Source organism: Pieris rapae, chromosome 5 (assembly GCF_905147795.1).
Source record: "Pieris rapae chromosome 5, ilPieRapa1.1, whole genome shotgun sequence".
Taxonomy (NCBI): Eukaryota; Metazoa; Arthropoda; class Insecta; order Lepidoptera; family Pieridae; genus Pieris; species Pieris rapae.
Genome location: NC_059513.1, coordinates 9,761,710 through 9,786,258, shown reverse-complemented (window position 1 = coordinate 9,786,258; position 24,549 = coordinate 9,761,710). Strand labels below are relative to the sequence as shown.

The window sequence follows — 24,549 nt, the reverse complement described above, 5'->3', positions numbered from 1 at the left end:
CGAGACCTTGCCACAGCGGACTCATTTCAATCACTTTTTACTCGTTCGATCCGTCCCGCTCAGCACTTTCTGTGTGGAAACGCTAGTATGTAATTTGTCACTGCGAGTTGAACGGACTCCGTAATTACTCCGCTCCGCTCCCTAGAACTGAGCGAGTTCCTTTCAACTCTTTCTGCTCGCTCAGTGCTTTCCGCCCGACTATTTGTTGGTGGGAATACAAGTATGCAGTTTACGCTTGCGAGTTAGACAGAGTCCTTAATGGGTCCGTTCCGCTCGCGGTGGAAACCCGGCTTTAGGGCAGGCTTATGAATGTCAAGATGTTTAATAAATTTACGAAATAGCATGACTACGCCACCTCTTAAATCAATCCAACATTTAGTTTAAAATTTTATAACCCTGCTGAGGCACTGCTAGACCAAGCACATGTAAATGAAGAACTAACAATAAAGGGAAATAAAACGAGTTTTGTCTTTTAGTCATTTATTAACCCTTAAACTTCTACTCCCTCATCATCTTTTCCTTTTGACGGGCAAGCTTCTTTTTGGAGAGCTTCTTCTTTGCAGGTGCGTCGTCTGTGGGAGCAGCACGGGCCACAGCATCCTCGCGTTCACTCAAACACACCTCAATATGGCATGGAGATGACATGTAGGGATTAATACGACCATGGGCACGGTAGGTACGTCTGCGGAGGCATGGAGCTCGGTTCACCTAAAAACAATGAGTTCATTTTAAAAATACAGCTTTCAACATCATATTATACAAGTATTAAGCATCAAATTTACTTTAAAAGATCATACCATACAAACCAATAAACTTTATTGAAATGTTTCTTGCTTAATAAATATTTACTATTAAATATAATTTAATAATAAAATATTCTACTTGTATCTATAAAAATATAATTAAACTATTCCCAAAGACATTTCATAAAATAATGCCACAAATATCTTTATAGTACAGCTATCTGCTTAAAATTTTTATTTAGTTCACACTTCCTCAATTATAAAAATTTCAAACTTTATTTTATTGACAACATTATAAATTGATTTTACAGAATATATTTATAATATTAAGCTTATCAAGAAATTGGGATATATTAACAATTTATACACAATTCATATTTCTAAGCTTAAAAATTAGTACTGAAATATTTTTTTTTATTATATTGGTTATTAATTTAACACAAAAATAAAGATAGAATGGTAAATCTTGTGTATGTGGAATTAGGTTAGAGAAGAAAATTATAATATTCTCTATTCACTGATTACCACAAGTACTTTCAGCCTTTTGAAAACAATGTGCATATAAAAAGGTACACTGTCAAGCAAAAAAGGCTAAATATTTTAACAAGAGTGTATCACTCAATTTACTATGGGTCTGTTAAAATATTCAGTATTGTGATTTTATTTTAATTTCCATATTTAAATCTTTTGATATTATATCTAGTATAACAATTTGTTTAATAATAAAGCAGTAGCAGTATTAAGTAGCATTACATTAATGAATAAAATAAATAAGTCCATAACTAAACTGAAGTAGTAACATATATGTATAATGTACTACTAGGACTACCAGATATATTATAGGATTTTTATCAACTTTAGTATATTTTGATGATTACATATAATTGAAAAAGGGTATATAAAGAAATACCTGAATGTGATCAATGACAAGCCTGTCAACATCCAAGCCCTTGTAGTCAGCATTTGACTCAGCATTCCTCAATAATTGAAGAAGGAATTCGGCAGATTTTTTTGGCCACCGTCCCTGTGTAGTTCCGAACTGTTTAGCTTGCGCGCACCTTCCTACACCACCATTAAATCTGCGAAATGGAATGCATTCCTTCTTTTCCGTCACATTCTTAAGATAGCGGACAGCACGACGAAGAGGCAACTTCCTAATTGCCATAGCTGTTTCATATGTGTTCTGAAATTTAAAATAGTAAAATAAATGAAAATTTCTATGTTAGGAATTCGCCGTACTTAGGTAGTAAACAACAGTAACAGTTTACCTTGAAGTGCACACGGAGATTTGAACCACGCGCTTTGCATGATTTTGCAGCATTGTCAGGCTCCCGAGAATAACGACCCATCTTTGTTACTGAAAAATAGAGCTTGTTTGAATCACAAGTGTAACACTTTTAGGTTATATTTGTTTGTGTTACTTTTCACAAATTCGCCAAAATATATACACAAATCACTTAATTTCACCGTTTTAAATAATATTACGTGTTTATCAAATTTAAAATATTATACTTATTTGGATTCATTAAGATTGAAAACACGAAACCAACCTCTCAAAAGAATTGAGGAGCAGAAAAAGACAGACGAATCACAAAAGTCGAACGTCAGATATGATAATGGCAATTGACAACTGACAACTAATACCTGACAATAACAATTCCATTTCGTATTCGGACTTTGGAGGTTAAATTGAGATTCTATGCACCTAGTACCTTTTACCATTACTTCCTACTAGTAATGAAACATAATAATTATAATAATAGCCTTTATTTAGATACATTTTTCTATTTACATTTAAATAAATTTCCATTTTAATCCCCTTCTAGTGTATCTACGCTAGTGCCCTTTTTTTGGCAAAGGCTTCCTCCAAAATCCAAATCCCGCCATTCCTCTCTGCATGGTGCCAGAAGTAAGACAACTACCATTTAAATAAAACTAGCTTAGTGTGCTTCTAATTCTTATATATCACAATAAAATGAATTCTAACTTCCAGATAACGAGACATGATTATCTAATGGGATTTGTTAAGCTAATTGTCACACAGATTCAGTCATCCTTTTACGAATTTAGTTTTCGATTTTCTACATACTACCTACTTGTCGATTTGACTTCATACTACATATCAAATTATTAATACTTTTTGATTGTAAGCAATAATTATTGCTTTAATATACGATGACAGTGGACTATTCGCTGATACAAACTTGGCACTAATAAAAAAGTGATCTTGGCATCTTGGTTCATTTTATAAGTATGTACAAGTAACGGCACGAAACTCTAGCGCTGACCGTTATTGCGCAGAAGTAAAAGATAAGGTACCTGAGGGGGGCTAGCGGAATGAAGAGCGTCGACTGGCTCTCCAGTATATAAATAATAATAATAATAGCCTTTTATTCAGATCAATTAGGTACATGGATTTGTTAAGTTAACATTAAATTCTAAAGATTTATATTATGCTTAAATTTAGTGTAGTATTTGTTTTGTTATCTTCCCTAGATCTGTTTGCCAGTCGGCAAAGGCCTCCTCCAACCTTTTCCATTCAGTTCCGTAACATTTTCTTCTTTTCTCAAGGTGTACATTGAGGGTTGCTATGTAAATTACTAATTTTTGGTGGTTGTTGTCTTTATATGTTGGAGGGTTGTGGTCGCTTTCCCCCTCGAGGACCAGTCGGCTTGGGGGAGTTCGTTGTTTTTTGTTTCTTTGTTGGCTGTTTAATTGTTTGGTTTTGGTTTCCGTTTGTCGTTCTTGAGTTGCTATTGGTTTTTATTAGTAATAGGCATGTTCGATAAGGAGCTGGATCGGTATCGCATTAGATCAAAAGCATTTGTCCTGTTAGTCTTCATTGCGTTTTCGGTTTGTTGCTTTTTTGGTTGATTGTTACCTGAAGAGGGTGAAGCGGATATTTCCCTTTTCCTTTTCTCTTGGCTGTAGTTGTTCTCTTTTACAATAAGTTTGTCGTATTTCAGATATGCTATATTGCCCTTTTGTCTCTCTTCAGTTAACTTGGCTTGCAGCTCCTTTCTTTTTTGTAACACATCCTTTGAGTAATCTTCCGCAATGTGTATAGTTTTTAGATTGTTTTTATTTTTCAAAATTTCAGTCTTTTTCCAGTTGCTTGTAAACGAGCACAGTATCGGTCTCGGTTTGTTGCTCTCTTTCTTTATTTTTCCTAAGCGAAAAGTTTTGTTGAAATCATATTCTTCCGTTTTAATATTTAAATCTTGATTGAAGGTATCTTTGAGCTTTAAGATTAATTCATAAGAGGATTTTTCGTTTTCGTCTAAGCCGAATATAATAATATTATTGTTTTTCTCAGACCTCTTAAGATAATCTATTTCTTTTTCTAGTTTTTCTACTTTAGTTTTCAGGTTCTTATTTTCTTCTATTATAGGGATTAGTTTAACATCTATTTTTTCCATAATACTATTCGTTATAGACTCCTTCAATTTAGCGTTTTGACTATGCATCTCTAATTTAATTTTTTCAAATAATATTTGGAATTGACCTTCCATCTTATATTTGTTGTTTACGTGTAGCGGAACGTAATAGTAGAATATGGCTATATAATATTTTTCACAAATGGCAACACTGTTTGATATGTCAGATTACTTGACGTTTACGGCAAGTGTCACTGAGTAACAATTTGTTGTTTTTGTGTTTTCTAACCTCCAATACAATAGTTGATATTGTGGTTGTAGATTTACGGTGGATTCTAGTGATCACACTTCCCTGTTTGTTTTTTAGTCACTTCCAGAGGTCCCAGTACTGTATCGACGGATACTAGCAGCCACAAATTACGTTTACTATTTTATTTCACTTAATTTTACTCGGAGATTATCACTACGGTGTTGACAGTTCTGATGCCGGAAACGGAAAAAAAAATCCAGTATATATATATATATATATAACATTACATGTTATTGTATGTATTTAACTATAAAAATAATATAAACTCAATCGCAAGCTCCCTTTTCTTTGACAAAAAAACCCTCCAACCGATCCCATCTTAGTTCTTACGTCACACAATTGACAATATTATGTCAATGTAATGTCAAAACTCAAACGTCATAAGATTATTTCACAAAAGTTTGTAATACAAATTACAAACCCTAGGGCCTAGTCTCTTACGATCAAGAACAATGAAGTGGCTTCGGCCTTTAAAACTACCAAAATTTTCCAATTATTACCAAAAATCTTAGAGTATTAAGCCAGAAAGGAGACGCCATCACTCGAACGATGCTAATTAATTTTTCTGCCAAAACATCGGCGGGGGACGAGGCACTCACACAGACAAAATTTTACTACAGAAACAAATTGCACAATGTTTGTACACACGCACACAAACCTAATTTGCTTACACAAGAGTAACCGCAACGCACACATTTAAAGAAATCGTATCTTTACACGTTACATGTACAGCACACATACGCAACAATCCCGAGATAATTAGAGCTACCACCATGTCGATAAGGAATGTCGATAAAATTTATTCATTCAATCATTCAGTTGTTACGTTTTAAATATTTTAACGTTTTACGTTACGTACTTAAATATTTATTACAAAGAGGTTAAAAAGTACAACAGGGGGTTTCTAAACACATTGTCAATCAAAGTATTTATTAATATGAAAACATCATGTAACTGTATAATCATTTGACATTAAAACAATTTATTTTTATTGCTACTACTTTTCTCAGTCTGAAAGGCGATGCGTCCTGCTCCAATAACATGTCTCTATCAATCTTAAACACGGTTACAAAATTAGTTGCGCTTCAATAACAAATCGCGCCATACTTTGTTAACGTGACAACAAGTTTGTAATACAAAATCAAATCTTGTACTGTCATACTTATATGACGAACGCGTTATTGAGCTGCAAATTAATTTTGTTATTGTGTTTAAGTTTGAAGGAGACAAGGTATAATGCTAATAAATTTGGGGGGTGTAGGGAACAAGCACTACTAACACAGACTATGATTTATCCCGGAAATGTGTAAGGTCCCCAAGGGATAGTCAAAAAATTGTTACAATCCAAAATCCGCCGAGACGAATTCGCAAGTAGAAGGTTAGTTTAAAATAACAATCATAAAGATCTATTTGCTTCGTATGTTGACAGAATAAATTTCTGAAAACCGTTATATTTTAAGGTATACATTGAAGTAAAGAATAGGTATACATTGGTGTTGGAAAAGCAATTAATCGTTTTTTAGTTACTTCAGTGGATGTTCAAAACTATATGGAATACATAATACGTTATTACAGATCCCTACATGTTTGCATCGAAACTAGATATAACTTACATTTGGTAATTTAAAAGTAGGTGTTGCTGATTCCTTTAATTTTCTTTTGTTGTTAGCCAGCAACAAGAAACATGACGTATCAAAATGATCGGAGCAAACTTTACTTGTACGTTTGGGTAGCCATGTTCTGTGATTTTCACAAGCTTTTATCCATTGTTGTCGACGGATAGGGTCTTTTGGAAATCTATAATAAAAATAAAACTGTTTTATTTCAAACTAAAAAAATGTATCCATAATTACAGTATATTGTTCATTCGTTCAATAATTTATCGATAAAAAATAGTATGTGTCCCCTCTCTAAAATGACGTAAACCGGCGTTGGTGTGGCTAACTACCAACTTAGGAAAATAACCATTATTAGGATAAATTCATGTGATAAATTTTTATAATTTTTCACGCCCTTTCTTCATTAATTAAAGACATTAGTATAATAAGAAAATTTGAAGTGTCGGGTAAACCTTCAAAGTACTTGTGAGCGAATCCACGAACAGGACAACTAATAATCAATAGTAAAGCATATTTACTTAAGTCATTGAACAATATGATCCCTATGTAAGTACCATCTGTTAGTAAAAAAATTATGCAAATAAAAAATTAAGCCACAAAAAACGTCATAGTGCGGAACTTTGCAATAAACTGGCAACATTGACTCGGCATTACTCGGCAATGAATATTTATTTGATTTTCACGTATTCTTATAATATACGATAATATTACTTAAGAAAATACTTACAGATGAAATGTCACGTTGTCTTTTTGTACACTCGATGTGTCAGACCTTTTTTTACAGCCGAATACACTGCATCCAGTCATTTTTGTCGGAGCTCTTTACACTAACAAGCGTCGTACCGGAATGGCGCGGAAGGGTCGAGAAACAGTTTTATATAACGGGTATGTCCAGCGGGTTCGTACTTTGACAGAGGGGGACGCGCGTAAAGGCGACTCCTTTCTGGCTTAATACTCTAAGCCAAAAATAAGACTTGGCTGTATGGACTAAAGTCCTTTGCCTTTCCCATTAGGGATAAATTGAAAAAAAAAAAAATTGTAATACAAACTTTGTATTGTAAAAGCTAAAAACGCTATGTACAAAAAAGAACATTTGCTATCGTCTCGTAACAAAAGTCAGGATTGCTTAATATAGTGGTTACTGGTTAAGTACTCATTCTTAAATCTTCTATTATTCCGCGCAATTTTCTTTATTATCCCTTTCATAAGAACTTTTTGTTACAATAACAAACACAACAAAAAAGAATTAGCGAAGTAGGTCCAGCTGTTCACTCGTGATGACTGATACCGTGACCCAGGGGTGTTAGGGATTCATTTTTATATACATAATATGTATTAGGAGTTAAGGCAATTAAGTGTTTATATTTACCATAAACCGACAAATGATGTGAAATGTTTGTAGAGGCAACTTTAAAATATTAATAATAATATTTCAGCTTGAAACAAGGGACAACTAGCATCTGGTATTAGTTACTATTTTAAGAATATCATAGCTTAACAAAAATATAGTGTCAGCTGAAATGGGTTATTTCAGCAAATAGTTTAGTAATTTAAACTAAACAGGATGGATAAATATCTTAAATTTTAATCATACTTAGGGCCTGTTTCACAATGTCCGGATAAGTTCCAAATAAGCTATTTGTTACTCATTGGTATAATAAATGGTATTTTTGCGTTTCACGACTGTCAGATAGAGCTATTCGTCATGATTCGAAGTATCTTATTTGGAACTTTTATCTTTCGAATAATTTATGTGTTGCATAGCTATTTGGCACTTTAACCATACATTGTGAAACAGGCCCTAAAGGTACCAATGTTTTGATAAAATCTTTTTTTAGAGATTACTAATTACTCTATGAAACATTTTACTGCCGATACACAGCTAACACATCTTCTTATACAGTTTAAACAGAAAACTAATGCATTACAGTAGTTGTCAACAGGGAAGAAAATGACTAGTCCTAATCTAAATTTTACCAGTGTAAGACATATTTATAATAATCGATAGAATGATTAGATATTATTCTGCTATTTTTTTAATGACTTGATGCATGCTTCAAAACAATATAATTTTTGGTGTTCAACATAACTTACCTGCCCATAATACTATCATGTTATGAACTAACCATGTTTGCTTAGAAGAGATTTATAATAATAACAATACAACTACATAATAAATTTCACACTGAATTTTAGGATTAAATTAAACTTTGTTGGCCTATATTTCAGCAACTGAAAAAAAATAAGAGTAGTATAACCAAAATAAAATAAACATTCTAAACCCAGCCTATCTAATTAATAACAACTTTATGATTTATAGACAAATATATTATAAAAAGTTATGTAAGATAAAATAAAGCTTAATATATGATACATATGTAGTGTCCTTATGTAAAACCATGATTTATAATTAATGGCATGGCCTTTTCAATCAAGGAAGAGACTCCACTCATGGCGACGATCAATTAAGATACAGAAGGCATCTTTTTGATCGATTATAAGGAACATGGTGTCATTGTGGCGGGAGTATACGTGGGGTACTATACTACATCGATGTTTTGATCCAAAATCCTAATATTATATCAATATGTATTTATAAAAATTGAGAACAAATCCAAAATATAGTAACCAGAGTTAGTTATAACTACATTATTAATTCAATACCAGACATTTTGACAACAACATAGCATTTTGAGTTTTTTTATAGGTATCTTAATTGGTACCACTATAGTTGCCTATTAGAAATTGCTTAATCGATTGGATCGTCTGTATTAGTTATATATTTGCGTCTTTTAAATCTTGTATAATATGAATGACAAAGTCCGTCAACTGAATCGGTTTGAAAATTGCCTGACTATTTATCCCTATAGTCTGATTGTCTTATTACCGATATATACTTAAAAGTATATTAAGTATAAAACCCATGATCCAATGAAAAAAGAAGGAATCTAAGTAAAAGAATGCATTTTTTATTTAATAATTTATTTAATCGTAAATTCTACAATAAGATATATAATAATACTCTACATTATTTACATGATATGTTTAGATAATGTCACGTATTATCATAAAGTATTACATAGGTAATTATTTTTCCTACTTTCGAGACATAAGAAAAGCTTGAAACTGAAATAGGCTCAAGTAGTTACTGTTGATATGTTAAATCATATGTTTTCTGACTACCTATTGAAAATTCTTAAATATTACTAATTCAATCTCACATAATGATTTATTAAAACTAAAGTTGCTAAGATATAGAATTATATTTATGTACAACTATAATACCTTATCAATTTAAAAAAAACTATGTTATACATTAAAAAAATGCCTATGTTTCTACACAAATGACTGACTAGATCCGATTATTAAAATAAATATAACTATTATTGCGCGCTATGGTGATTATGACTAGAAAATATTATCATAGATATTGCTATATACACATTATATCGAGTACTTGATGTTATTTCGTTCCAAACAATCTCTACCTACTTTCTTATTGTAAAGATTTCAACATTCTTCATAATCTCAGAAAGCAATTATTTGTTTTTATACGGTATACACTCGTGTACAAGAGTGGCCTCCAAAACAATCATCGCATCAACAATTCGGCCACTGTATATTATGAATATACATCGCATCCTACATATTTTTATAGAACTTAAAGTATCATTAAGCCGTCCCTGACGTGACTACTAGGTCTGCCTAAGAACAATAATCAAGAAATAAACCAACTGTGTAAGGTGGGGTTTTTTCATTAGCATTTCACTAATAAATGTGACAACTGTTTGAGGCCTGTTAATGTATTTTATCTATTAATGTTAATTATCTACAAATTAAGCGTGAACTAAATTATTGCTTTTTATATTATTGGCTAGAGATGCTAGTGGGTGTGAGTTGGTGCAGTAGGGTGTAACGGGAGAGGCGCAACGCAAGCAGCGCATCCATCTCGCTCTGAAATATACACAGATTATCATTACAAAAAACGAAAACACTAAAATTATTATTTTAATTACATTCTATTACTTATGTATTAGGGTATAAATTTACCCGTGACTAATACTAACCAGCATTAATTTATTAAATAACCTTATATTTTTTCCAGTAAAAGTACTTATAACTTACTTTTAAATCAGCGAACCTTTTTATGGCCCCTTAAACTGCGAAGTTTTTTATATATTTATTAGAAAATTATAAATATATAATAGTCTTAGCTCCAAATTTCAATGTACATAGAGAATTTGTCTCACCTCGGTCATGCAAGAAGCGTACGGGAGGCCGAAGGTCTGGCAGCCGCCAGGGTTCCTCTTCGCGTTCGACCTTAGGCACCAGCGCACTCCAACACTCTGCTCGGGCTGTACTTGAACGGCATGGCCATGTGCACTGCTGAAATAGACAATAAACAATAAAATACAGAACTTTGAAAAACAGAGTCATAGAGAAACCTTTTTGAACACGCTTGTCTATTACCCACGTAATATTCTTTTTTGACCAGTAGGTAATACATATTACAAATGAATTAAATCGTATCTGTTAAGTCCCTGTGGAATCCATGTATTTTATATATACAAGCAATTTAATCCGACGACTAAATCAATAGAGAATCAAAAATATAATTTAACTGTCCCTTTGTAATTATTGCTAAAAGTATAAAACCTCTTGAATAAATAAAGAGTCATCGACAATAATTACGGACACCACAATTCGATTACCGTCACGATGTTACGTTATCAAATCGCATCGGGCACGTTACGGCTACAATTACCTGTAAAACTATTATTATGTCACTTAACTAACAACTCATATGAAAGTTTCGAAGGTTCTAAAACTTTCAATAAATTCATGTTTAATTATACGACACTGCAACCCAATGACCAAAATACTTAAATTCCATCAGACTTTTAAGTAAAACATTTAGTTATCGTACTGTTTGTAGCCGCAAATTCTAGGTGTCACTACGATCATACCACAGGAAATTCAACTTACGAAAAATCCAAGAAATAAAATAAATTCTAGTAATGTTCATATTAACAATATAATATTGTCTAGATACTAATTTATCTGAAATTTGGCAAGAATACGACAAAAATCTAGGATACTTTTATGGAAGTTAAAAAAAACATGTTGAGAACCATCATTCGGTATCAGTTTTAAAATCATTTCAGTTTATAGATAACATTCGTTTGAGTAATTATATCTGTATGGGTTTTTAAACAATTGAGTTTAAAAATTCATTGTTGATTTATGGTAAATATAAATCTAATAGTATGGAATAATAGATATTTATAGCATAGGATAGAACAAGCATTAAAGTGAACATTATAAATACGCATGTGCGATTTGTTGCGAAATTATATTAAAACTATATCTCCTTCAGGAAATGCCATAAGCAATTTATAAAAACAAACAACTGAGAAATAACATATCTATGTATTTGTATAAGGATTAAATTTTTTACAAAGTTTCAAAAACAGCTTTGGCCATAATTTATTTTAGATCATTACGATAAAGAAAATTACGATAACAATATTATGGTTAAGTTATAGTATATTTTACACTTTACATTAGTATATTATGCTATCTAATTATTTAGCAATATAATATCATTGATGTTTGACTGCGCTAGGTGGCGCTAAATTTAATTCGTAGCAATATTAACTGCATGTCGTTTAACGTACTGTGAGCAATTAGAAAAAACGTTTTCTTAGAACATAAGACATATCTTTATATAACGAGAACAGTGTAGATTTTATTCACCATCATCTTAGCTTTGAAAAGTGAGCGAAACTCAGTTCACCATGGACATTTGTCTGCCTCGTACCCGACTGAGGGGTGGTGTGAAGAATCTCTTTACAATTGTTCGTATCAGATGGTAAAACACAAAAGTGTTATTGCAAATGGAAAAATTAATGTTCCGCACGCGCCTATAAAACTGACTCAAATGTCATCACGCCACTCCCAGTCCCAAATGAGGTTGGTAAATAAAAAACTAAATGCCACGTCGGCATTTGTAACCAAAGTTATGGGTTATGACTACGCATTGTATCAAAAAAAATATCGCTAACCTTCATAAATAATTAGTTGCTTTATATTTATAATAAATACACTCACTATATATATATACACTCACATATATTCGTAAAAAATATTTATTCTACTAAATAACTTAGGGGACCCGGTGTACGGAGTTTGTTTATTTTTTTTTTGGTTTCGGTGAAGTTGATTGGCGCCATTGCATTGATTGCTGTTTTGTTTCTGGATTGACGTAGGATATCCACGTCTCATCACCGGTAACAATGTGTCCTTTTGCATACAAAAATCTTATTACAGCGCGAAATTCACAGCTGGCGGGAGAAACGATTAACGCGGACATTGTCTACTGTACGCACAGCTAGCAAAATTGCTACTGAATTAAAACAACACCTGAAATAACTGCACGAGTAGTGCACGTACAGATATGTACCAGTTAAAACGTTAAACGTTATGACTTGTCGATTCTGAAATATAAGCGATCGGCCCTTATTTTTTGAATATGCCTCGTATAATAGGTTGGCAAATTTTAAAATCTTTCAAGCTAATCACGTTTAAACCTAGTTATTTTTTAGTCAAGATTTTGTTTAGTTAACCAAGTCATTTTTGGCCAAGACTTGGAACTGTCTCCTGTTTAACTAAACTTAAGAGATATTACTAGTGTACTGTCCTTAGTTAGAAAATTATGGCTGAAAAGACTTCTTGGGCGAAGCAGATTTAATAAATTTTTATGTCAATCTGACCTAAAAATGTAATAAAAATGTTCCGTTCAGAAATAGCTTTCAAAGAAAAGAATGTGGGCTACGTCTGCCATATGACACTTTCACTTGATTTAGTATGGAACAAAAGCCTTTGTTCAACTATTTCAAATGAAACTTTACGGGATCAAAAATTTAAAAATGTGGTCTTTTTAGAATTCTTTCACCGTTTTCATGCTGAACATTAAAATTACCGTTGTTATCACAATAAAATAAACTTTACCGGAACCAATAAAATCAAATATTATTAAATTTATTTAATTCGCTTGAACTATTCGAAAAACCAAATATTATAAACTTTAATACCATATTTAATAGTCTGTGCAATTTACGAAAAAAAAAACAAATTTTGACACAATCATTACATCATATTTACTTACATATCAAGTGATTTTATAACTAAAAATACACTTAAAAACAAAAAACTTTTAAGGATCCCCTAAATAATTGAATTTTAAATATCATTAATAACTTAAATAATGAATAGCGAATCTGTATTATTGTCCTTGGAGCGTGTAATTAACTGTGCGTCGAGAAATCCCGCGGGACTCGCATATGTCATCTGTGCACTGTCTATTCAATTGCCGCCTCTAGCTACAATCGCAATTGAATAATAATTAATTACGTCTATATTTTAACATACTCATATTTAAATGTATAGAAATACTAAAAACATAATAATTTTCATATGTCCTTCTGCGAACTAGCGAGCTGTGGAATCGGCTTCCAGTGGAGATCAACCAACGCTGCCAGCATTAAAGGTGCACTGCCACTGGTTCCAAACTTATTAATTTTTTTTAAATTTTTTAATTACAGAAATACATACATTATCCTTAGACTATGTTAAAACGATAATGTCGAGAAACATTCATTAAAATATAATAAAGTACATAATATATAATATTAAACACATAATATACAGACTTTATAATTAATTTTCTATTCATCCATTTATTATTATTATTATTAATAGATATTAATTGTAAATACTGAATATGTGTGTTTATACATTTGTTTTTAAATTAGAAATTTGAAAAAGGTTATTACCTTAATAGACATAATATTTTCTTCAGCATCTTCCTGCTCTTACATTTTATTACATTGTCTGAGACAACTAAATTGGTAAACCAGGCACGTACCTAATAGATACTTTGCGCAAATCCGAGAAAACGATTCAATTGCACAACTTGATGTTGTTATAAATCACTCGTTGTCACGCACACGAAACATAAAGTTATTTACGATTTTCTACGTATAAATTGTCTACATAGAAACGGAGACGATTTTATATAATTCATTTCATCCATTTCATCTTAAAAACGGTGATTTTTTAACTCATAAGTCAGTTTATTACAAAGAATTCTCAACCTTTTTAAAGCCTGGATGTTTTTCGATTTTTTATCTAATACTTATAAAATCAAAGAAAATGTCGAAAACCCTAACCCTAAAACTCGACTATAGCTCTGATGGCGTTATAGAAATAACGAAAATGTTTAATGTAAAAGGAGCCTCTTCAATATTCATAGTTCTCAATCGATAACCTAAAACAACGCTGTAATATTTACAAAATAATATCGAGTTGCGAGTTTTAATTTGGTAAATCGTCCAAAGTGTGCTCACTACACATTTCCACAGTGTAACAAACATTTAGTGAACCAACAGACCAAGACAGAGTAGACCCTTTAAAGGCCTTTATTTTGCTATTAAAAGGTACGTAAATCAAATCAAATCAGGTATGCAATCTCTTAGCTCTTTACACTCATATTTGATAATAAATATAAACCAAATAAAGTCAATAAAACCGTACAAATAATATTAAAAAAATATACATGTCTATGTTAAAAATATATCAAAAAGCTTTTTAAATATTTAAAGAACTGGTGTAAGTTAAAATCATAAGATAGGATATTCGCACAGTTGAACTGTTATTTTCATAAAAAAGTCAATCCACATACACCGATCCGACCTACCATGTATAGCTTTTATCGACAGATGGCTATTATAATCCGTCGATTGGTTAAGGCACAATATTTGGATTTAGATGTCTATCTCAGATGGTCAAAAATAGATTGAGATAGCTTATTGGGGTTGGGCGTTAATGTGTTAAAAGATTAGATTGTTATTGCATTCATAATAAAATCTGAAACAATGTCTGAGGCAAGTAAACTGTGGGACCGAGTTGAAGTATGTTTGTTTTCCACGCCTTAATTTGAACGAGACACGCGCGATTGTAATCTCTATAAAAGTACTTAATTCGATTATATCAATGTTATTGTTCTATGAATAAAATAGTTTTTCGATAATAGTAATTGTTTGTGTTGATTTATTTACAAACATTATATTTGTATTCAGATTATGTACATGACCTACATAATAGCAAAAGTAAAAACAGCTAAAATATTATTAAGTACATTCAACAATTAAATTCCTTTATGAACGTCATCACTGAAAGGGCTAGGAAAAAGAAAGAGAGGTCGCTTTCTGGCATGGTGGGCTGACAAGCTCAAAGAAGTTGGTAGGGAAGATTGGGAGAAAAAGCTTATGATAGAGAAAGATGTAGCCAGTTGGTGGAGGCCTATACCTACTTTATAAGAGGTCCTTAGAAAAAATAAAATAATGATTATTTATTTATAAAATTGTATATAAGTGTATATTTTAACTTTAAACGTAGCCTTTAAAAAGAGTGGCTGAAGGTTTATTGCCAGAAAATTTGAGAAATGGCAGTAAATGTAAAATTAGAAGCATTTAAATACATTAAATTTCTTTTTTTGACGTTCATAAGTGTACATTATGTTACCAACATAAATAAATGATTTTTGAACTTTGACTCAAGCATTTCCAGCTTTTTTACATTTAAATCAATACGAAAATAGTAGAGTTATATTTAAAATACCAGTTCGTTTAAAATTGCCAACTTTGATCTATGGAGAGAGGATACTGGAATAAAAACATACTACTGCCTTCGAAGTTATTTTCATATTGGTCTCAATTGTCACCTTACGAGTTAAATCGGAGTTTACCATAATATATTTGATATAAGTTTTAAAAGGTCTTTTTAAAAATAGTTGGGAATAGACTTTTTCGTTCGCGCCCGATACAGTTTTTTTCTATGAAAGGGCAAAAGGCGCGGCGGCCTCCTAAGAGTTGGTACGATCGTTTTTTGGACCTTTCCAAGAAACGATCGTAAACGTTCGTTTTAACACTATTATTTTGTTATAAATGATCACCGTGTTTGCACTGGAATATCCAACATCAGATCTATTATCCAACATGATCTATATTTTAATCCAATCCTTACATGATATTGTAAAAATAGGGTAGGAATATTTGTAGCACATTAAAGATCTATACGATAAAAACAAATAAAGTCTAGATATAAAGCCCTCTAGATTAAGCTAGCTATTGTATTAATTTTCATCCGTGATCCGTTTAATAAGTTAAAAGCCCCTCCGGCGGTTTTGTTAAGCCGATTTCAAACGAACCGTAGAATCTGAATGAACTAAACCCAAGTCTAATTGGTCTGTTCATCAAAGTATCATCGAAAGCAACTATTAAACAGTTAAAAAAATATTAATTATAATAAAACTATATATAATTTATAAAAGCGCGTTAAGGCTTTTTAGGGAATTATCAAAAAGGTTAGTCGAGATCACAGGAGAACGAAGAGCTGGCAGCTACCTCGCACAAAGAATTAGTCTAGCTATTCAAAGGGGGAACGCTGCCAGTATCTTCGGAACCTTGCCTAAAGGGACTCCTTTTAATAATATTTTTTTATAATTAAATTTTAAGGTTAGTTATTAGGTATATTTTTATGTATTATGTTATTTGTTATTATTTATAAAATATGATTTATTTGATTAACACATAATATAATATACAAAGAAAAACAATTTAGAAGTCAATAATTTAACAAAGCATCGCTAGAAGCGATACCAAGTGGCCAGATGGGATGTCGTTGATCTCTTGGAAGATGGGACAGGATTTGGTGTGGGATGCTACTCGTGTGGATATTAGCCCCGTCTCACTCCCGACAATTAAAAAAGCTAGGGCGGTCGCAAAGCAGACGAAAAATAATAAATGGCTCAAATATAAGTCTTTTTTTCAATTTCTTCCTTTCCTTCGATTTTGTTCCCTTTGGAGTTGAGACTCTTGGGCCATGGGGTTCAAGTGCACGGGCGCTAATTAAAGATTTAAGTTGGGGCCTGGTACAGCTGACCTAAGAGCTGCTTTCCTCGCTCAACGAATAAGTATCGCAATACAGCGAGGAAATGCTGACAGCATTAAAGGTACACTGCCACACGAACCAAACTTTTTATTAATTGTTAATTATTTTTATTATTCCTATATAGGTTAAGTTTATAAAAATATTATTTAACATGTGTAAACAGTTAAAAAGCCCACGTTCTGCTTGGAAATTAGTACTTATTACTTATAAAAATTTAATTACTTTAAATAATAGATAGTTTTTAGTATATGAAAACATTTTGATATTTGATAATTGCACTCAGTATAATTGAAATACCTAACACATTGATAATAACTTTTACCCCAATAACGAAAGCCACATAGCAATAAATGTAAGTAGGGAGTGATCACCCTTTGAGGGGATTATGTATTTTAATTACTTGGCTTGTGTCGATCATTAGAAAGGCACGAACGCCTTGGTCCTAACGGGTAAATACAACATCGATTACAGCCTTAATTGGGTTAATCTTGAAGTAAATAGCACTCTTTTTATTCAAATACATAACTCCGAGATTGATAATACAACAACAGATAGATTTCTCTTAATAATGTACCTATGTACCTGAAATAAACTAGCGGAGAAAGATTGGAAAATATTACCGAAAAAGAAATTTGATAATATTTATATTGTATTTAATATAATAATTACTTTAAGTATAGTGCTATTAAGGCTATTTTCATATTATTTCTTTTAAATATAGATGCCGAATATATATATACCTTTTTGTACCGATTTGCAATTGGTTCGCTTTTTACATTCTCATAGGACATAATTTTATTCTCACTTACATAATATATTTAACATAGAATTGGTTTAACATAAAATAAATGTTTCATTATTACATATCACAGTAATGTCCTATTCAGATCTGGGCTTTGAATACGGAACTGAATAAAAACTTGAATTACACGCGGCACGAAAATCCCCAATTAATTGGTCCCGTGGAATCCGATTGGTAGTAAATTAAACATTTTCCCTTATTTAAAGGCGAAATGAAGTCCATTTGAATTCGCGGCAGTAATTACAGAGTTTACGACGTGCAAAGCATTTAGATGCATTCTGGCAACACCAATGCTCTGATTTCTATGTTGTTCCAAATTCAAAAGTCATTAGTTACGTAATGGACAGAGACTAAATAATATACCTGAGTAGGAAAAAGATTAAGGTTTTGTCAGATGACAATATCTTCTCAAGTAAAAAAAATTAACTTAATATACATAAAGCGTTTTGAACTAGCTTTAAGATTGATTATTGCTGCGATCGATTGTTTCTAAATTTTATAACACCAAGAAACATAATACATCGTTTATTTGGAAAGAATGAATATCTGATTGATTAATTATATAAAAAAACACTACAACACGCACTATCAGCCATATTAAAAAGGCTTGCAAATGTCATATTAATTATCATGATGTCATTATAGTAAGAACAGTTAATTATAATTATTGTCATGTATAACTTATGGGCTATAAACACCTTGCCTTTTAATAATTTAACCTTTCCCTTGAATGTATTATGCGGCAGTGATTTATAACTACTAGGAAGATGAGAAAATAGTTTGATAGCCATGGCGTAACTATAAGATATATGGTGGAACATGCAGGCACCCACCATCTGTATCTACAGGCAAGTTTCTTTAAGTCTTAATTTTGTTTGCCTTTTTACAGTAGCAACGCAGTAGTAGGAATTCAATCCTAGAAGCAGAAGCTGAATTTTTTATAAGCTATCAACAAATATATTTGAAGTGAAATGCGGAACATTGAAAGGAACCACTAAGTAACTTAAAAAGACAACTCTAATCGCAGATTACGTTGCTCGTGTTTGTGATTGGAAAAATTCTCCAACTTTTTAAATTGGATCGCACTCGGGCGGTTTGACTCGAATGCGAATGGGGAGTAGATAATGCGATTTCTTCAATACCTAAGTATTAAATTGCAAGTGAACGTTTACTATAGTGACTGTAGTATTCATTCTAAGGTACTTTGGAAATATTTATGGTAAAAAAATGCTTGTGTACGGCGACAAAGATTTGTGGAACTGTATACCTTTTTGTCCTGTTATTGTATCTGTGGATATTTTATAATTTGAAGTGGTAGTCATTTGACTTGTCTTATATTGAACAATTTCTAGAAAGGAATTGTTAATTTTTTAAATTAAATTTATGCCCAATGTCTAAACGCATAGTTCATCAAAAAATTAAAAAAATGATTTCCCGTATTGTAAATATGTCGCAGCCGCCTAATTAGCCGTTCAATTAACAGCCAAGGCGTTTAACTATAAGATATCTATATATACGAGTAAATTAGAAGAGAAAAAATATCATAATACGCCACCTATACGACTTACCGCATCGCTAAATCCGAGTAATTGTCTTTAAACATTCGTTTTAATATAGGAATTACTTACCACTTCCTTATTCTGGTCATCTTCAGTGGTCTCTATATCCACGCTTTCGTCGCTGTCACGGTCGCTTTTTGTGGACCGAGCAGGCGATGAACGGAGCGGTGAGCGAAGCGGAGAGCGAGATGGGGACAGAAGTGGCGATCGACTGTTTGGCGATTTGTTTATGGGCGATCTGCTAGAATGTTATTTTTTAAATGATTTTTCAACTGTTATAAGTAAGTACCATAACAAATAGTGGAAATTGTACTCCATTAGTAGACTAATAATAGCTTAAAAATAGTTACATCCATCAAGAAAAGGCTATATTTTTTTTATAAACTAATATTACCTAGGTACATGCTTAATTATTGTTGCATTACTTGATAATATTCACTTAAACACGAATGTCAGTTACATATACTTATATTATGAGTAAAATGTAATTAAATACCTGTTAGGTGAACGCGATGATGATGTTAGCGGTGATATTTGTGGAGAGTCAACACGATGTGTGATGACGGGACGGAAGGCGCGCGGCTCGTCCATGCTACTCACTCCACTTAACGCTGTTAATGCCCCTACAATGAACAACTTGCCTTCTACAAAGTACTTAGACGCATATAAAACTCGTTCTGACTCTTACGAAATACTTTGAGCTGTACAGATACTATATACATTAAAAATAAAGGTGCAATGACGCGCTCATAACTTATGCCTTATGTATCTTTAAAACAATCATTTGGCAACAACAAAAGATAGTCCTACATTAATTTTTATACCTATATAGAAAAGATACATTAATCAGTAGGGAGTAACGAGTATACAGTACCTGGTGTCCACAAACTGGGCTTCAGCCATGGAAGAGCATAGGGAAGAGGCAGTCTTGCTCCCCAAACGTAATCCGCCAATCTCGGTACCGGCGTATGCGCATTCGGTGGACTAGCTGGAACACGCTTTGCTTCGCTCTCCTCCGGCCTGCGAATAGGCAACCTTCTGTGGCACAATTTAAGGCTGCACTTATTGGAAAGCATATAGTAATAATAAGGCGTATTTAGAGAGCTCATCACTGCCCCCTATACTTCCTTAGTCGTTAACAAATTAGCAATTAAATTAAGTTTCGTTTTCGTTCTTCTGACTTCAATTAATGTATGCATAGACTCAGATGTTCAGACTCATAAAAAATGTGCCCGGCCTTTTTGGCCTTTGATTGGTTTGTAATCTCTGACATGTCAAAAATGATCGCTGTCAGAATTCTACGGAAATAAAAATCAGAGTATACAAATAATTTCATAGACAAGTGACTATGGCCATTGGTCATTTATATGTTCCTACTATTACATAAAGAAGTTTTCAAAGTATTCGGGTCTGAAATTTATTGTTTTAGCAACTTGACTTATTTGCCAGGACTGATATCAGAATCAAAGAAGGAACAGGAAGTAAGCCTAAATATTAACGTATGACATTTACAGAAATCTATAGCTCTCGTTTGAAGACACCAAGTTATAATACCTACCTAGCAGCAGATAGCATCCTCTTTCTGGTTCCACCATTAAACATGGCCTTGACATCCTCCCACGCGTGGACCACTTCAACGGGTGGATTTCCACTGAGCTTCATGTGCCGTCTCCAGGAGTTAAAATTAGCAGCATCAGGCTGAACATATTTATCACCCGGCCCCACGCGGTGAGAGTGGAATATAAATTTGTTCGGCGAGAAGAAAAGACCACATAAGGTGCATTTGATGCATTTCGCTCTGGATGAGTTGTACCTGTAGGAATATAGGAAAATATATTACTGCAAAAGTAAACCAGTAGCTACAACCCTAAGGGTCTGTTTAACAATGTATGGATAAGTTCTACATATGGTGGTAATATTTTAAATTACAATATTCATGGGCGAGCCGAGGCTCAATTCTCAACCTGCATATGTTGCTCCAGATCGTGCCTGGACGATGCAAATGTAGGGCAATGTAGAAGCACATGTTCTAACCAAGGGTTAGTACATGTGCTTCTACATTGCCTTGGCAGATTCCTCATATGGCTCGTGGTCATCCATTTTAATCTAATAGGGCACTTCGTCGACTTATTGATTTTTAAGCATGCTTTCACCGTACGAGTCAAAAGTGCGAATCTAGCAAGATACATCTTTAAGGGTCCTAATCCACCTCAGAAAAATTACTTGGCCAACAATTCAGAAATTATTGTAAAGCTGTTAGGTATTTAATAAAATTATTTATTTAATAGTAAAAAACAGAGTAATATTATTTAATTCGATATGCATCTGGCATCTGCCTATCATAGAAATTTTGTAATTAACTATACTATTACATTATTAAACTACACATTGCAAATATCATCTTCACGGCAATTGATGGCAACATTTCAATAGACAGGCAACATTTCTGATAAAAGAATATCAAAACGTCAGTGTCAATTTGACGTGTCATCTGTCTCGGTGTCCACGATTGCTAAAATCACTACTCTCAGAGGTATTGTAATTGCATTAAGTATTGAATATTGTAGTCATATAAAATTACCGGGCAGGCAGAAAAGCTCCACGGCAGCCCCAAGCACATTCGTGATGAACAGCAAACGCAAAGTCATCCGGAAGCCGAGGTGGTGCGTTGTCACCAAGAAATGATTTACACAACCTCTCCGCTTCTCTACGTGTTATCATACCTGTAGAAAAAGAAAAATTTAATGGAAATTCCATAGAGAAGATAGCACTTTTCATGACGGTTAAAGGTTGGCCTGAAACATTTGACTGATGTCGGTACTTAATCAGTAAACATTCAAGTCAAATGCAAATCGAACCCTTACCTAGGTATGTATGTAAAACCAAAATAAGTATCAGCAAGTACAGCTGATAATAAGTATTTTTCATAAGCTTACCACATCGCCTTGACGACACAGGCATAGCTCCTGCCCGACGCAGAATCTCCAACTGCACTGGAGTGCACTGTACACACGTGATGCCCAAAGCAACCCGCCTGTTGTGAATCTCATTATATGAGAACTGCTTCAATAATGTGTTCGATATCTGGGCGAGGCAAAGACGCTCGTTCCCCTCAATCACTAAGGAGACGATTGGAACGCCATATAGGAGAACTGTGCCTACCTGTCAAAGATGTCTTTGTATTAGAAGAAAGTCGTGTTATTTAGGCACGTGATCAGCCTTCCATGCCTGATGCTGGTCTATTTTTGAATGCAGAAAGATTTCTTGTTTTATGTAGCAGGGGGCAAACTTGCAGGGCTCAGCTGATGTTTAGTGATACCGCCGCCTATAGACATTCACGTTACGGGCCTTTTTATAATTGGTACGCTCTTTTCTTGTAGGACCCTAAGTCCAATTGGCTTGAAAATACATCGGTGAGAAGCCCGTTCCACATAGTGGTGGCGCGAGACAAAAACTGCTTTTTTAAACGCTCGGTTGTGGAATGATACTTGTCGAAATTTCGACAAACCTCGACGTGCGATGATTAAACGATGATGATATTAAATACAAATTAAAGAAAATCCATAGCCTGGTTTAAACGATAACGCTAAACTGTATTATAAATTAGAAGTCAATTCAGCTGTGTGACTACACAATGGCATTTTTGTAGACATCAATTTTTTTGAATCAGATCTTGAATTTTTGAAAATAAATAGAGTTAAAGCGGAGATAATGTTTCCAGTACAAAACTTGACTACATCATTTAAAGCAGGTACATAGCCGTAAAAGTGTTTATCGCAGATAGAAAGAGTCTATTGGTGCATTCGAACGCAAGATCACGAGAGAACTCTTATATGACGAGTGATACAATTTAAGAAAATCTACTTACTTGATTAGGTTTGCTGTTTATATCCATAGATTTATGTTCAGGTCGAGATTTAAGAGTCTCTCGTGGAGATAAAGCCAAGTTCGTTGCCTCCATCCTATAATAAAATGATAAAAGTAAGACAAGTTATTTTTTATTAAATACAAGTGTATCTTAGATAAATGTTGCATTTTAAAACAGATGTGTATCGTCGCTACGAATTATTGTACTCGAGGGGAGTCCAAAATTATTATTTTATTTCAATGCTATTTCTAAAACTTTTTCGTTGTTCGTTTGTTCGTTTCCAATTCTGCGAATTTCACTGTCTACTTTTATGTAATTAAAACGTTATACAATATTTCTGAAAATATGAAAATGTCAAGCCTAAGGATTACATAAAGCAAAAATATGTTGCAATTAAAATAAATGGAGCTATAACGCGCATTAATTTTGCCGCATAATAAAACAACTATTTCGATTTTTGCGTGATTCCCTACAAAGGATAATTTATACAAATTGACAAGCTGCGTGTGAATATACTGTATCGAATATCAATTGGTTCTATAAACGGGGGTGTAACGCCCCGTCGGGGGCGCTGGTGGTAATTTATCACTAAGCTATTGCCGATCGCCATAAACATGCCGATTTAGATATTCGAAGACTTTATTTGTGCATAGAATCCGTCACAATTATTCATTTGACAGTTGACAGGAAGTTTTAGTTTGCATTATCTCTCAACGTCTGAGTCTAAATGTCATCCTAAGCGTCGAGAATTAGTGCGAAATATTTTTTTAATATTACATAAACATAAATAAATTAAAATAATAAAATAAATTAAATATTGTATATATTATACGGATTTCAAATATAATATCTCGACTCGTAAGTCCAATTGCACCCTACATTGTACTAACAAAGTCATTAATAAAATCGAACTTCTATCTGTTAAAATCAGATAAATGAAGGGTTTTCATACTTAGTGTATCACTAATTCAGTAGTGAAAAGTTATTTATCTCTAAATCAGACGTTAAATTAGTTCCAGATAGTTCGCAGTTACGCGTTTTTGAATCCTACCATAAAATCTTTAACTTTTTAAGTACGACAATTTACGTGTGCATCACATAATTATTAATATATATTAAAAACAATACATACCCTCCATAGAGTAAGTTAATACGATAATATGGAAAAAATATATAATATTAAATGTATAAATGGACTACCCATTATTAGATATCCTAATGTCCCGCTACTGTATTGCTCCTAAACAACACTGCCATG

The 24,549-nt window shown here is 32.9% G+C and overlaps 2 protein-coding genes across 2 annotated transcripts; both read right to left on the bottom strand.

Annotated features, from left to right (window-relative positions):
• Positions 1-463: 463 nt before the first annotated feature.
• On the bottom strand, positions 464-2,426 carry LOC111003600 (60S ribosomal protein L17). Its single transcript, XM_022274205.2, has 4 exons — positions 2,294-2,426; positions 2,012-2,100; positions 1,654-1,926; positions 464-708 (listed from the first exon to the last, which is right to left on the bottom strand). Exons 2-4 carry the CDS (start codon positions 2,090-2,092, stop codon positions 499-501), a joined length of 564 nt encoding a protein of 187 aa, XP_022129897.1. The 5' UTR covers positions 2,093-2,100; positions 2,294-2,426; the 3' UTR covers positions 464-498.
• Positions 2,427-9,380: 6,954 nt separating this feature from the next.
• LOC111003560 (SKI family transcriptional corepressor 2) lies at positions 9,381-23,384 on the bottom strand. The gene is made up of 9 exons (XM_045628273.1): positions 23,292-23,384; positions 22,360-22,585; positions 22,005-22,146; positions 20,982-21,236; positions 20,298-20,461; positions 19,920-20,046; positions 19,493-19,664; positions 10,300-10,435; positions 9,381-10,003 (listed from the first exon to the last, which is right to left on the bottom strand). The coding sequence occupies exons 1-9, from the start codon at positions 23,382-23,384 to the stop codon at positions 9,933-9,935; spliced, it is 1,386 nt and encodes a 461-aa protein (XP_045484229.1). The 3' UTR covers positions 9,381-9,932.
• Positions 23,385-24,549: the final 1,165 nt, after the last annotated feature.

Bases quoted from the DNA above. Each gene is read 5' to 3' on its own strand.
- LOC111003600 (XM_022274205.2), bottom strand. From the start codon at position 2,092: ATGGGTCGTTATTCTCGGGAGCCTGACAATGCTGCAAAATCATGCAAA. The intron at 1,927-2,011 runs GTAAACTGTTAC...TTTAAATTTCAG, and splicing joins ATCTCCGTGTGCACTTCAAG to AACACATATGAAACAGCTAT. The intron at 709-1,653 runs GTATTTCTTTAT...CATTGTTTTTAG, and splicing joins TTGTCATTGATCACATTCAG to GTGAACCGAGCTCCATGCCT.
- LOC111003560 (XM_045628273.1), bottom strand. From the start codon at position 23,384: ATGGAGGCAACGAACTTGGCTTTATCTCCACGAGAGACTCTTAAATCT. The intron at 22,586-23,291 runs GTAAGTAGATTT...CATCTTTGACAG, and splicing joins TAAACAGCAAACCTAATCAA to GTAGGCACAGTTCTCCTATA. The intron at 19,665-19,919 runs GTATTTAATTAC...ATAACATTCTAG, and splicing joins TCATCGCGTTCACCTAACAG to CAGATCGCCCATAAACAAAT.